This window comes from Myodes glareolus, chromosome 3, assembly GCF_982192425.1.
Source record: "Myodes glareolus chromosome 3, mMyoGla1.1, whole genome shotgun sequence".
Classification (NCBI taxonomy): domain Eukaryota; kingdom Metazoa; phylum Chordata; class Mammalia; order Rodentia; family Cricetidae; genus Myodes; species Myodes glareolus.
Window position 1 is genome coordinate 93309425 of NC_142028.1, and position 15547 is coordinate 93324971.

The following is a 15547-nucleotide window of genomic DNA, read 5'->3' on the forward strand; positions in this document are numbered from 1 at the left end:
TCCATTTCAGCCTGAGACTGAAGTGAATCTGTAGCCTATAATAAAGTTCCGGGCCCCTCAGCCCAGGTGCAGTCTGCTGAACCACACCAGTCTGCATGTGTAGTGTGAGGATAATAGCTTACTGCTGGAGGCCAAGGGGTTCGGGAGTTTGTTTTTTGATACGCTTGTGACATCAGTCGACTAATACTCCATTGCAATCTGTTTTTAGCATGACAGCCACAGTATTTGAAAGTGTAAGGCAGATCCTGTCACAGCTGGGAATCCCATGGTAGCTTCCCACGTCTCAGAGTGAGAGCTGGAGTTGGTGCACAGATGCTGCACCCTCCCGCCCCTGCCCTGGTCTGCTCTTCTCTCTTCCTAAATCTGTTCTGCTAAACGGGCCTTAGCCCATCCTGACTCCATCCAGCCTTGCCACAGATGCTTCTTTCCTCAGAGATTGCCTGGCTTAACTGGTCCTTAGGTCTTTGCTCACACGTCACTATCTCATCACTCAGGTTAAGTAGCCCCCAGCATTCTGGACTTTCTATATACCCTGGTATTCTGGATTCAGTAAACATCTGCTCCACCTTTTCTTGTCTCGTAATGTCTGTAACCTAACAAACTGTACAATTAGATTTTTAAATGTTTGGGTTTTTGCTTACTTCCACTAAAATGTAAGTCTCTGAGGGACAGGCATCTATGTTGCTTTTATTCATTAATATATACCGTAAGCTGAGAATAGTTTTAGTTACATAGCCTCCAGAAAACAAATGGGTGAACCACTAAACAAATAAGTAATAACGTGAAGATTGGTTTTCTAAAATGTTCACATGTTGGCAGTGCATGGCTGTGACACTCAGGTTTTAATTCTGTGCAGAAATGGCTATTCATACAAAGTGGCAGTTGCGTTATCTCTTTTTCTGGGATGGCTGGGAGCAGATCGATTTTACCTCGGATACCCTGCCTTAGGTGAGTATGCTTCCTCCTAAAATGGAAAAAAGAAAGAAAATCCTTGTAAAACTTGTTTAGAGTTTTTGTTAAATGAATATATTCCTATGGTTTAAATCTCTCTGTGTTCAAGATTCATGTGAGTTGAGTGGGTACATTTTTCTCTTAGTTGAGATTGTTTAGTTCTGCAGTTGAGCTAAAGCAGGCAATAGTGGTTTTAATTTAAAGTCAGGAAAGGAACTCACACAAGGCAGGAACCTGGAGGCAGAAGCTGGTGCAGATACTGTAGAGGGGAGCTGCTTCCTGGTTTTCTCACTCTGGCTTGCTCAGCCTGCTTTCTTATGGCACCCAGGACCACCAGCCCAGTCCAGGGATGGCACCACCCACCATGGGCTGGGCCCTCCCACATCAATTAAATTTGCCTGTAGCACCTTTTGTTTGTTTGTTTGGTTGGATGGTCTTTGGTTTTTGTTGGTGATTTGAGACGGAATCTCTCTATGTAGCCCTGGCTATCCTGGAACTCACTATGAAGACTAGACTGAGCTTGAATCAACTGTGCTTCCCAAATGCTGGGATTAAAGGTGTACACCACTCTGCTTGGCTATTTAAAGCATTTTTAGCATTAAATTAAAAAAAATAGTTGTATTTATTTTGTGTACATTTATATTGTGTATGTGTGTGTGGAGGTTCACCCACAAGCCACAGTACATGTATGATGTTTCCAAATTTATACTAAAGTGCTAATGTTAGCAGGCATGTTCTAAAGCATACTTGTGAGTTACTTTATGAAATAGTGGCTACAATGACAAGAATCTTTAGGAACTTGGAATAGAATATTAATCCGTTTATTTAACAGATAGTAACCATCTACTAGGTTCCAGGCAATGCTATAGGCACTTAGGATAAAGGAGTAAACACAACACACGAAAGCCCTATCATAGCCAAGCTTCCATCAGACAGATAGTAAAAAGGTAGCTAGGAAGTGCTTGGAAGAAAATAAAAAGCAAGGTTTCTTTACTTTTTGGATTTTAATGGCTGTTCTTAAATTACTGCCATGGCTAACCTAGTGCATGCAATATTCTGCTCTGTGTTCAGTCCTAAGAAGTAACCAGCTCATGTACATTTAAATGCTTGAGGCTTTGTGTATTGAGAGGTAATCTCATCTACTCTTAACAGTCTTGAATTGATTATCTATGTGTAGTTGTATGTGGAACAGTTATTTTACAAATATCATTTTGTTATTTATTTTACATGTATTTATTTGTGTGTGTGAGGTGCTTAAATGCCAGGACATCACCCTTGGGAGTCACTTCTCTTCTACTATGACATCCTGTACATCAATCTCACTTAACAGGCTTGACAGTAAGCACTTAAAACCTACATGCCTACATGCGTGCGTGAGTGCATGTGTGTGTGTGCCTGTAAAACATTTTGGTGTTGTTGGTTTTTTGAGACATGGTCTCTACAAAGTCCTGGCTATCTTAGAGCTTGCTATGTAGACCAGTTTGACCTCAATTTGCAGAGATTCTCCTACCTCTGCCTTCCCAGTGCTGGGATTAAAAGTGAGTGCCACCATGCCTGATTTTGTATTTTAAATTTTAAAAAATTTTATGTTTGAGAATTTTGCCTTTGTTTATGTCTGTGCATCATGTTTGTGTCTGATGCCTACAGAGGCCAGAAGACAGCATTAGATCACTTGTAATTGAGCTACAAATGGTTGTGTGCCATCATGTGGGTTCTGGGAATTGAAGCTAAGTTCTTTAGAAGAGCAGCCATTGCTCTTGGCTAATGCTCTTGGCTTGACCACTGAGCTGTCTCTCCAGCTCCCTGTGTGTATATATTTGAGACAGTCATGTAGCCTATGCTGACCTAATATGAAGATAACATTGAACTTCTAATTCTGCGCCAACCTCCCGGTGTTGAAATCGTAGATATTGCTATCACTTCCGTATTATGTGGTGCTGGGGATTGAACCCAGAGCATTGTACATGCAAGGCAAACACTGCCATCATTCCCAACTCCTACATTTTTACATTTTACTTTTGAGTTTTTGTACATGCATGCTGACCCTTTACTCCTCCTTTGAGACCCTCTCCCTCCTGTTAATCCTTTATTTCCCTAGACCGTTTTATGTCTACTTTTATGTCATATATATATATATATATATATATATATATTATATGTGTACATGTGTGAATATATACATATATGTAACTATATATGTATATGTGATTGTATATGTTTAAAATCTAGGAATCAAGTGAGAGAAGGTATATGTTTGCCTTTCTGAGTTTGACTTAATTCACTTAATACAATTTTCTCCACTTGCATCTATTTTTCTGCAAATGATGTGACTTCATTCTTCTTAATGGCTGAAAGAGAAATTACATATCTATATCTATCTATCTACACATCTCATAGTTTCCTTACTTCTTTGTTGCTGGATGGATACCTAGGTTGGTTTCATAACTTGAACAGTGCTTCAGTAACTTGGGTGTGCAAGTGTCTCTGTGTTGTGTTGACTTGGAGTCTGTTAGACAAATACGCAGGAGTGGTGTAGCTGGGTCACATGGAAGATATGTTGTTAGTTGTTTTACAGACCTCTGTACTAACTTCCATAGGGTCTGGACTTCTTTATATCCCACTAGCCATGTATAAAGTTTCCCTTTTTTCTGCATTCTTGCCAGCATTTCTTGTTTCTTTCCATAATGGCTGCCATTCTTCTTGAGGAAAGATGGAACCCTAGAGTAGTTTTGATTTGCATTTCTTTGATGGCTTGTGAAGTTGAATGTTATTTCATGCTTATTAGCCATTAATGTCATCATTTTAGAGCTATTTGATTAGCCTGTTTATTGATTGAGTTGTTTATTGTCATTTTGTTTTTTGAGCTTTTTGAATATAATCCCCTTTAGACGCATAGCTAGCAAAGGTGTTCTAATATTTAACAGGCTATCTCCTCACTAACTTAACTGTATCCTTTATTATACAGAAGTTTTTTTTAATTTCATGAGGTCTCATTTATCGGTTGTTGTCTTTATTTCCTCAGTGACTGAAGTACTATTGAGAAAGTTTTTTCTTTTTTTACTATACCTATATCTTAGAGTAATTGCTCAACTTTTTCTTCTAATCATTTTAGAGATTTGGGTCTTGTGTTTAGGGTCTTTGGTCCCCTTGAGCTGATTTCTCTGTAGGTTGAGATATAGGGAGTCTAGTTTCAGTCTCTTCCATATGGATAACCAGTTTTCCAAGCACTGCTGAAGAGGGTGTCTTTTCTTCAATGTATATTTTCTGTATCTTTTTTTAAAGTGTGGTTACTGTATTGCATGAGTTTATATCTAGGTCTTCTACTCTAGTCCATTGTTACTATGACTCTAGGCTGAAATGAAGTATTGATAATACTTCCACCATTTTTCTTTTTGCTGAGGATTGCTTTGGCTATCTGGTTTTTTGTTGTTGTTGTTGTTGCTGTTGTTGTGCTTTCATGTGAATTTTGAGTTTTTTTTTTCCTTTTCTGGTGATGTATCAGCAGGTAAATTGCTTTCTGTGCAGGCATGAGACAAGAGTTTGGATCCTCAGCACCCACGTAAAAGCTGGACAAAGCAAGGCATACCTGCAACCCCAGGGAGTAGGGGGAAACAGGAGTGGGACTAGAGGGCAGTGGGTTGGGGTGGGATGGACATAAATATATCCCTGGGGCATATTGGCCAGCCAGTCTAGTTGAAATGGTGAGTTCCAGACTCAGCAAAAGGCCCAGGTTCAAACAATAGAATGAGGACTATTAGAGGAAGACATCTGAGTTAACTTTGTCCTCCACGTGTGTACTCATAGTTGAGCAGACTACGTATGCATATACTACACACACACATGGAGAGAAACACATGGTTTTGGTTTTGTTTTCTGTTTTTGTGAAAAACTACATAGTGAGTTTTATTGGGATTACATGGACTATTTAGATTGTTTTTGGTAAGATGTTCTCTTTCACAATTTTCATTCTTTCAGTCCCTGAGCATAGGATGTCTTTTCTAGTATCTCCTAGTATTTTCTTCAGTGTTTTAAATTTTCATTGAACAGGTCATATACTCTCCTGGTTAGACCTATTTAAAAGATATTTCACTTTTTTTTGAGGTAGTTGAAAATGGAGTTGATTTTTTTCTCAACATATTAGTTACTAGAATATAGGAAGACTTAATTTTCTATATTAATTTTGAGTAGCTAAGACTGACCTTGAACTCCTAATCTTCCTACTTTCCTTTGCATATTCTACCATTGTGAGCCACCACAAGTGACTCTGTTAATTTTGTATACTGCCACTTTTCTGAAACTGTTTCTTAGAGTTTTCTGGGTAGAGTGTTTAGGGTCGTTTATGTATAGAATCATATGATCTGTAAGAAAAGATGCTTTGATATCTTCATTTTCTATGTGTTTCCCCATTGTTCCCTTCTCTTCTTGTCGTACTGCTCTAGGACTTTTAAGTACTATACTGACTAACACGGGGAAGATGAGCACCCTTGTTTTGTCCCTGAACCAGTGCAAGTGCTTAAATTCTCCATTTCCAAAGATGTCGACTATAGTTTTGTCATAAAAACTTTTGCCAGCCTTTATTGTGTTGATATATTTTCTCCATTCCTAATCTCTTCATAGGACTTTTATCATAAAGGCATGTTGATTTTTGTTAATACCTTTTCTACATCTATTGATATGATTTTGTGATTTCTTATCGTCATAGATTTGCATATGTTAATCATTCTTGCATTATTGTTATGAAGTCGACTTGATCATGGTGAATAATCTTTTTGATGTGTTCTTGATTAGTCTGCATGCATTTTTATTGAGCATTTTTGCTTCTGTTCATCAGGGAGACTGATCTTTATTTGTTGTTATACCTTCACCTGGTGGCAGGGTAATATTAGCTTTGTGGGAATAATTCAGGTGTGTTTCTTTATTTTCTGTTTTATGAAGTAATTTGAGAAGGATTGGTTTTAAGATTATTTTTATTTTATGTGTATGAATGTTTTGCCAAAATGCATGTATATGTACAGTGTATATACCAGATGCCCTTGGAGGTTAGAAGAGGGCATTAGGTTTACTGGAACTAAACTTGTAAATGCTTATGAAACAGTATGTGGGTCTTCAGAACTAAACCTGGGTCATCGTCAAGAGGAGTTAGTGCTCTTAACTGATTCAAAAATTCTTCCCGCAAACTCAGGAAAATTTGTAGGATTAAAGATGTGCACAACCACTCTTGATTTTAACTATAGAGTTATAAACAGGAGCTTAAAAAAATTTAGGACTGGGCTGGAGAGATGGCTCAGAGGTTAAGAGCACTGGCTACTCATTCAGAGGTCCTGAGTTCAATTCCCAGCAACCATTTGGTGGCTCACAACCATCTGTATTGAGATCTGGTGCCTTCTTCTGGCCTGCAGGCATACAAGCAGGCAGAACACTATGCACATAATAAATAAATAAAATCTAAAAAAAAATTTTTAAAAAAATCTAGGATGAATTATAGATATTTGAGTTTCTAGTCAAATTTTGGGTGTTGTGTATTTTTTTTTTCAAGGTAGGCTTTCTCTGTGTAGTTCTGGCTGTCCTAGAACTAACTCTGTAGACCAGCTTGAATTTACAAAGATCCTGTGGCCTCTGCTTCCCAAATGCTGGGATCAAAGGCCTTTGCCACCACTGCCTGGCCAGATTTTGGAATTTTAAAGATCATTATTTTTCTTGGACATTTTTGTGACTTGACAGTATAGATTTGCACTTTCTACTATGTTCAGTTAAACTTGCATCACATAATATATTTTGTATGATCAGATCATTAATAAAGGGCTTTGCTACTAAGAGAAGCTCTGGGGTGCTGAGGGTCTATTGTTTGTGTTGCTGCAACCCCTGTGCCTGCTGGACAGACATATGGAGCTCTACCCCAGGCCTGGATGTGGGTAGATATAAACATTTTTTTAAAGAAGTTTTGTAATATATATATTTTTTCATTTATTTGCTATTTTTTGTTGTTGTTGCATGAGTCACTAATCTATTTTGTGACTTTTCTGTACATGAGGTTCCTTTAAAATGTTCTTGTATTTTTAGATGAAGGTTTGATTTTTTTTTAAGATTTTACTTTTTATCATCATGCTATATACAGTATATATAAAGAGTTATATACAGTATATAATAGCTTGGTAGAAAGCTAGAAACATTTTAAATATTTACAAGACCTTCTAAATTGTGAATTACTTTCTTTTGTGCTTTCCTAGGCTTGCTAAAGTTTTGCACCGTAGGATTTTGTGGAATTGGGAGCCTAATTGATTTCATTCTTATTTCAATGCAGGTAAGTTAGTTTCAGTATGGAACGTAAACTATAGTCAACATGGGAGTTTGGTGCTCCTCTCCTGGTGTATGTGACACTTCAGGTACTTTAGGAAACAAAGGGTGTGCATGCTTTACAGCCCTTCTGCAGGTTCTGGGCTAAGGGATCAGGTTGCAGTATCTGTGAACATTTCTCAACCTGTAGCTCTATAAGCCATAGGACACTTATTTCAAGAAGGACTGCATGTTCAAAGGTGACTGGATATGGGCTCAAGTGAGTTAGAAATTTCTTTACTGGAGAGTTTCCTGAAATCTTTACAATTTTACAATGTATTTTGTAGTGAGTTTCTCAGGCAGGTTGTAATTATTTCTCCGACTTAGAATTTATTTGCCTGACAGTCATGTTCACCTTGTCAATTACCAAAATAGGATCCATTGATGGGATTCTGGTACACATATGAACATTCTAGAGGCAGAGGTAAGATTTTCCTTAGAACTACATAGGCATTCTCTACAAATTGCACTCTGCAAATGACAGAAATTGTAACCAGGCTAATTTACTGGATAAAAGAAGTGTATGGGTGGGTACTCCACATGGTTTCTAGTAGTGGGGATAGCCTCAAGCAAGACCAGATCCATACAGATTTTACATTTTCTACTCTTGAGATGTCTTTTCTGTTTCTCTGACAGCCTCACCTTCTCATGCTACAGTGGATTTGCTGACTGACACAGTTTATGAGATGCTGTCCTTAATTACTCAAAGTGCCAGCAGATGTTCCCTGCTAAATACTAAGCTGCTGTGGTTGCTCATGAGGCTTCTTCTATTAGAGGCAAGGATGACTATTGCCAGAGCACTCGGGCAAGCACTACAGAGCACCTAGTGTCCTCAGTTAGAGTGCCAGTGCGCATCTAAGTCATACTCTTCCTTCTCATTCAGCATCGCCACGCCTCAGTTCCGGCTGCTTGCTGTTACCATCACGCTTTAAAGCCAGTTGCTCTCAGTGATTTTGACTCTGTTATGTGAAGAGGGGGCAGCATATAGACAGATAAGATACAAGAATTAAACAAGAAAAATATTTGGAGTTCTTTGTTGTTGTTTTTCGATACAGGGGTTCTCTGAGTTCCAGCCCTGGCTGTCCTGGTTATGCTCAGTACACCAGGCTGGCCTTGAACTAGAAATCCACCCGCCTCTGTCTCCTGAGTGCCAGAGTTAAAGGTGTGCACCACCACTCTCGGGCAAATATTTGGTTTGTAAGTTGGACTTTTCTGACTTTATACACAAGCCACATGCCTAGCCAGATATCATGTCTCTAACCTTGGACCTGGTATAGACGCGAAGAGCCAAAGGCTCCTATGCACATGGGTGTTAGGATCAACTTCTCTCTTTAAATGAAAATGCAATGAAGTTAGGTTTAGTAGTATTATTCAGATTAAAATATCCAAACTTCAACACACCTTGTTGGTTTGTTTTTATTTTGAGACAGCATCCCGCAGTGTAGGCTAACCTTGAACTCCTGATCTTCCTGCCTCTACCTCTACCTCTGCCTCTAGAATGCTAGGTTAGATTAGGCAATGCTAGTTTTTGGGGAGTTTTTTGTTTGTTTGTTTTAGAAAATATTTTGATTGTATTGAAACCTCCTCCATTTGTACATAGAGCATTTCAAACCAGTATCACTAATGTGCACTCTGGCAAACCTGTGAGACAGAATAATTACAGATCAAACAAGGGGAGAAGCTAGCAGTAGTGGCTTATTAGGCAATGTTTGTCTCCCTTTAGGACCTTAGTGTATTGAGCTGATAGAATAAAACACCTTAGAATGGGTCATTTATTTTATTATTTTATCTGTTGCTGTTTAATTTTTAATTGTGTGTATGTGTGGACATGGCCTTCAGAGGACAAGTTCATGTAGTTGGTTCCTCCATCCACCTTCACACTGGCTCTAGAGATCAAAGTCAGGTCTCCAGGCAAGTACTTCATCTACTTGCTGAGCCATCTTGCCGACCTGTTTTGTTTGCCTGGAGATTGGGTCTTGCTATATAGCCCATACAGACCTGGAACAGTCCATTCATGTCAAAGCCCCAACCTCTTAAATCCAACATATTGAGTATTAGATTTGAGGGACGCATTCATATTGTAACAAGTCCTTAGGTAAAATTTAGAAATTCCTAGATTATGAGGACCAGTGAGTAAAAATGAAAGCTTACATGATAAACTGTGCAGAGTGGGCACAATAGCTTATCAGGTAAAAGCACTTGCTGCCAAACTTGAGACTTGTGCTCAATTCCTGGAGCCCATGTAAAGGTGGAAAGAGAACCAACTCCTACAAGTCATCTTCTGATCTCTACCCATGGGCCATGGCTTGTGTTCCCACACCTGCCACCCAGTCCTACTCACACAAAATAAGTGTAATTAAGAAAAAATAAGTTTCCTCTACATATAATGGATTTTGGGGATCCAGTCTGTTTGGACACTCACCTTCCTGGACCTGGAGGGAGGGGGAAGGAACTGGAACTTCCCACAGGGCAGGAAACCCTGACTGCCCTGGGGGACGAAGAGGGAGGAGGAGGGGGAGTAGGGGGAGTGGGAGGGTGTTGGGAGGGGGGGTGGAAATGGAAACTTTTATAATTTAATAAAATTTACTAAAAAAAAAAAAAAAAAAAAAGAAAAAATAAATAGGGGCTGGAGAGATGCCAAAGAGGTTACAAGCACTGGCTTCTCTTTCAGAGGATCCAAGTTCAATTCCCAGCACCCATATGGCAGCTCATAACTGTCTGTAACTCCAGTTTCAGGGCATCCAACACTTTCACATCAATATACATAAAATAAAGTTAAATTATTTTTAAAAAAAGAATAAACAAACAAATAAATGAATTCCCTACAGTGTGATGCTGTCATATAGACAGGTTTAGTGAGCAACTATATTCAGGGATAGTAAGTTTGAGTCCTTGCCCAGAGGACTTTATAGTCTTAACTATCCTAAGAGAGGTTTGATAGAACATTCTGCTTTTTAACAGAAATATTTCCTTGGGAACCAAGACTTTAAATAAAAAGAACTTTATTTTTGACTCAGCTATGGTGGCTCATGCCTATAATCCTAGCACTTGGAAGATTGAGGCAGGAGTTTGAAACCAGCCTGGGCTACACAGAAAGTTCAGGACAGTTTGTCTCCAAACAAACAAAACAATGTTGATTTTATCTTGAATAACTGCTGCGGGAGTACCTTCCGCTCCTTCAGCCAGTAGTCGCTGAAGTACGAGCCCACAATGCTGCAGGAGCGCCTTCCGCTCCTTCAGCCAATAGCCGCTGAAAATACCAGCCCACTGGGGCATGGTATATTTCTCTTTTAAATAGAGCCGCAAGTCTCGGCTCGGCCTCTCTTGGTTCCTGCGCTTGTTTCCGGCTCCTGCTCCAGCGACTAGGCTCCTTTCCTGACGGTTTGTGTGTATGTAAGTTTTACCCCCCAAAATAAATACCCCTTTAAAACCTAACTGGTGTGGGATTGATTCGCCATTATCTGGCGAATTATCTGGTGTGGGTTTTTCCCCCCTCCTGAAGTGGGCCAAGCAACCAGAGCCACACACCGCTACTGGCTCATCAGCGCCTCCAACCAGCAGGAAGTAGCCTGGAATACTACGCCCACGTTCCCAAAAAATGGACTATGGATATTTTCCTTTGTTTTTTTTTGTTTGTTTTTTTTTTTTTTAAAAAAAAAAAGAAGGGGAAGTGGTGCGTGAGAATTATCTGTATTCTGTCAATCATGTATTTTAATAAAACGCTGATTGGCCAGGCAGGACGTATAGGTGGGTCAACCAGACAGGAAGTAGAGGCGGGGTGATGAGAACAGGAATATTCTGGGAAGCAGGAAGCTCCCTCTGCCATTCCTGCGCAGACCACCGAAGAGGCAGGATGTAAACTGCCCAGCTGAGAAAGGTACTAAGCCGTGTGGCTAACGTAGATAAGGATAATGGGGTAACATAAGTTATAAGAGCTAAAAAGTAGCCTGACCTAATGGGCCAATCAGCTTTATAACTTATAGAGATCTCTGTGTGATTGATTCTCTCTGGGACTTGCCGGTTGTGGGGTACTGGGCAGGAACAGATACCTCAACAAGCCAGCCATCATGTTACAAATAACTTTTTTCAACTTTGCTAAAATGTTGAAGATCCTAGGCTTTTCTGTTTATCTTAGAACATAAACACCAGAGCCATGGGTTAACTGAGGAGAGGCAGCCTGTTCAGTGAGAAGCCCCGCATACCCTCGCCCTCTGGCATGCCTGCTGCGGACTGAAGGAGAACTAATGTGCTCCTCCTAATCTACCAGCGCTGGAGCGCTGACCAGCTTCCTCAGTGGATGCCCAGTGTGGGTCAGCAGTGCACAACAGCACAAGACTGATAAATATCAGATCTATTCACGTGTTCTCACATTATTCGTTTAACCCTAGGGTCATTTATTGGAGAAATAAATTAGATAACTAAGGTGACTAATGATTTGTGTTGGTTTTGCTCTGGCTTAATTAGGTAGATTCAGTTCACTTACCCTCTGGGGGCATTTAGTGTCTTAATATCAAATGTTTAAAACTGGTCTGACCAATCCGTAAGTTGTGTTTTCCTCAGGAGACATCATGGTGAGTGTTACTACCGAAAGAATATTATTTTTTTGCTGGGCGGTGGTGGTGCATACCTTTAATCCCAGCACTTGGGAGGCAGAGGTGGGGAGATTTCTGTGAGTTTGAGACCAACCTGGTCTACAGAGTGAGATCCAGGACTGGTTCCATAGCTACTGAAAAACCCTGTCTCGAAAAACCAATAATAATAATAATAATAATTTTATTAGTCATTTAGATTAAAATTATCAGTTGTTAAAATCAAATGAAATTGAATGTCCAAATCCATAAATTCTGGTACTTATATAGACATTCTGATGCTAATTAAACTGTGATCCTGGTAAGATGATTTTCATACCTTTATATAAAAAATAAACATGCAGAGAAGTCAGTAAGAACACAGTAGAATTCAGCTTTTAGGAGATATAAACGTCCTTGTCTGGGCCATTGGGAAGGACATGGCTGCATTATTGTCTTATGGTAGACGGCTGAGTCAGTTGCTTCTTCACGGGCTTAATAGCTCCCTGGGAGATGATTTGATCTGGTCAGTATTTTGTCCTGTCACAGTATTAATATTTGCATTCTTTTTATAGAGAAAGATAGAAGTAGAAACAAGGTATGTTGGCTCATAACTGTAATCTGAGCACTCATGGGTGAAATGATCCTGAGTTGAAGGCTAACCAGGGCTACCTCATGTATCCCGACTACACAGTGAAACCATGTTTCAACAAAACAAACACATAAAAAACAATAAAACCCAGGTTGTGTCAGTTAAAACACTTGTTTAATCCTAGCACTTAAAGAGGTTGAGGATGCAGGAGTAGGAGTTCTAGGTCAGTCTGGACAGCACGAGAAAGACTGTTAGTGCCATCTGTTCATTTGTCGGTGGTCCTGGAGCCCAAGCCCGGAACCTTGCACATGCTTACTTTTAAATGTTCTGCCACTGACCTACATCCCCAGCCTCCCCCCCCTTTTTTTTTTAATCTCTGAATCCATTCATGACATTTTAAATACACAGAATAGTTGAGTTATCTAGGAAGCATGGTGTGAACTACAGTGCAGTTCATTAAGTGGGGACCATATATGTTGCTAAAGTTTAGGTAATAAAGTGCTTACTGGTAGCTACATTTTTTTCATTTAGTTTATTTTTATTGAAATGTCACCTGAATATGTATAAAAATTCATTTTACAGTAATAAAATCAAGTGCTTAAAATTGCAGACGCAAACATTGCATTAATAAGGTTCAAGTAAAGAAAGCTTTTTGTATGTAGTAAAATACTTAACAGAGTAACCAAAACTACCTTATTTAAATGGACAGTTCAAAGCGTTGATTACATTCAGTAGTACTGAACAAGCATCACTGTATCTGTTTACAAAACTTTTCTGTCACCAATAAAGAGTAACTACCACCTCCCTTCTCTCCAAATGGTAGCCTCTAGTTTCTCTGTCATTGTCAACTATACTATATATTTCATATGTGTGGAATCAGACAATAGAGACAGTATTCGTCCTTTTTGTGTCTGGCTTAGCATCTATCAGAACTTCATTCCTTTTAATTACATACACATCTTTTGGTGTGTATAATTATATGTGCCATCACACACACCTACTCTATACTTTAAGTATTTATCTACTGGTTCTTGGGTTGTTTTTACTTTTGGCTACCTGAATAATGCTGATATCAACATTTACACACAAATATCTAAGTCCTACTCCATTCTTATAACTATATATCTAGATGCCTTGGGAAAAGGTAAACTTGTGCATGCGCATGTGCGTGCATGTGTGTGTGTGTGTGTGTGTGTGTGTTTTCTTGAATGTGGAATTAAGAACTGAAAGTTAGACACATGCTCTGCCACTGACCTATACCCAAGTGCAAAGTAAGTTTTTATATAAAACTAAACACAGCCAGTGGTGGTGGCATACACCTTTAATTCCAGTACTTGAGAGGCAAAGGCAGGTGGATCTCTTGAGTTTGAGGCCAGCCTGGTCTACATACAGAGTGCATTCAAGAACAGCCAGGGATACAAAGAGAAACTCTGTCTCGAAAAATGAAAATAAAAAACCAAAACGTAAACCCAGAGAAATTCTGGTTTTAAAAGGATACAGTAGGCTAAATCAAGAGTTAAGAGACTGAGTAAAAGGATGACAACAAGAAGAATGCTCCAAATTAACCAAAAAAAAATAGCTTAGTAGAAAAGCATAATAAATTGATAGGCAATTAAGAGAATAGGTTATTCACACAACTGATAAGCAGATAAAGAAATCTTCCTGAGCATGTACTCAGAAAACTCATGTTCCTGCTTCCAGGGAACATTCACAAAGATGTCTACTACAGCTCTGTTTGTCGGTCTGCCCACTAATAGGGAAATCCTTTGTAACGTTAGACAGTAGTTAATAATAGCACTTACCCAGATGTATACACAGCCGCATGAAAATGAGTTAAAATCATAGTTTACTGTGTCCATAATTTTTGCCAGGTCTGGTGGCTCGGGCTTATAATCCTGGCTACTTGGGAAGCTGAGGCAGGGAGACAGCAAGTTCAAGGCTGGCCTGGGCTCCAGAATGAGTTCAAGGCTGGCCTACGCCAGTGGAGATACTGTATCCATGAGAATGCTTAGTCTGCTTGCCAAGCATACAGGAGTTTTCTGATTTAAATCCCACCCCAGTACACAAACAAGCAAAAAAGAAAGAAAGAGTTTTCAGTTATAAAGATGCTATTAGATAAATTTTAAGCTGATGTTTTTTCCTTGTTCAGGTTGGTGGGAGTGGCATTTCGAGGTGTGGTTTCTCTGTGCTGCCTTGGCTGTCCTGGAGCTCTCTCTGCTGGCCTCTCAGAAATCTGCCTGCTTCTGCGTCCCAAGTACTGGGATTAAAGATGTGTGTCATCACCATTTTGGCTAGCAGAATTTTTTAAACATTTATTTTTATTTCATGTATATGAGAGTTTTGCTTTCATGCGTGTCTGTGTACCAGATGTATTCCTGGTGCCCACAGAGCCCAGGACTGTGGGTGTTGGATCCCCTCAAATTGAAGTTACAAACAGTTGTAAGCCACTGTGTGGGTGCTATGAGTTGAACCTGGATGTTCTGGAAGTGCAGTCACTGCTAAGCCATCCTTCCAGCCCCACTGTTAGGTAAATTTAAAGTAGATATTTATTCAGAGAATGTCACATTTCTAAGAATAAGTACAGATCCTAATCACATGGCGGCTCAGTATGCCTATTGTGTGTGTAGGTACCTGTGAGTGGAGAGTGGGTGGGGATAGGTATGAGTGTATGTTGCATAGGGGGGTTATCTTGGTGTACTGTGTGGACCCTAATCCAGGGTGATAAATTGGCCCTAGAATGGCAGTTGACTCCAGAAGCTTGGAGCTTCTGTCTTCCAGAACTGTAAATGTCTGCTACCCTACAAAATGGGTTACGCCAGCTTTAGGAAACTGCTGGGTTTAAATTCCATGGCTGTAGGGCTTTATACTAAGGAAATAATATGTGTGTGTGTGGAGGCACATGGCATGGCACACATGTAGAGAACAGTGGACAACTCTGTGGAATTGGATCTCTCCTTCCGTCATGGGCTCCGAAAATCGAACTCAGACTGTCTAGCTAGGCAACAAACACCTTTATTCTCTGCGACATCTCATTGACCCCAAAAGTGCTTCATAGAGTATGTTGGCCCTTTTGATCACCAGCTTGTATGACAAGAATCTTTAA

The 15547-nt window shown here is 39.6% G+C and overlaps 1 protein-coding gene across 3 annotated transcripts in view; it reads left to right on the top strand.

The window, feature by feature from the left end:
- The window catches only part of Tm2d1 (TM2 domain containing 1), a 33283-nt gene that overhangs the window by 10982 nt on the left and 6754 nt on the right, over positions 1-15547 (top strand). For 2 of the 3 annotated variants that reach the window (XM_048453130.3, XM_087904818.1), the window contains 2 exons: positions 857-948; positions 7179-7252. In XM_048453130.3, coding sequence (XP_048309087.3) covers positions 857-948; positions 7179-7252 — 166 coding nt within the window. Of the gene's footprint in view, positions 1-856; positions 949-7178; positions 7253-7920; positions 8313-15547 lie in introns of those variants that run through there. The other variant, XM_087904819.1, reaches the window with a different exon arrangement.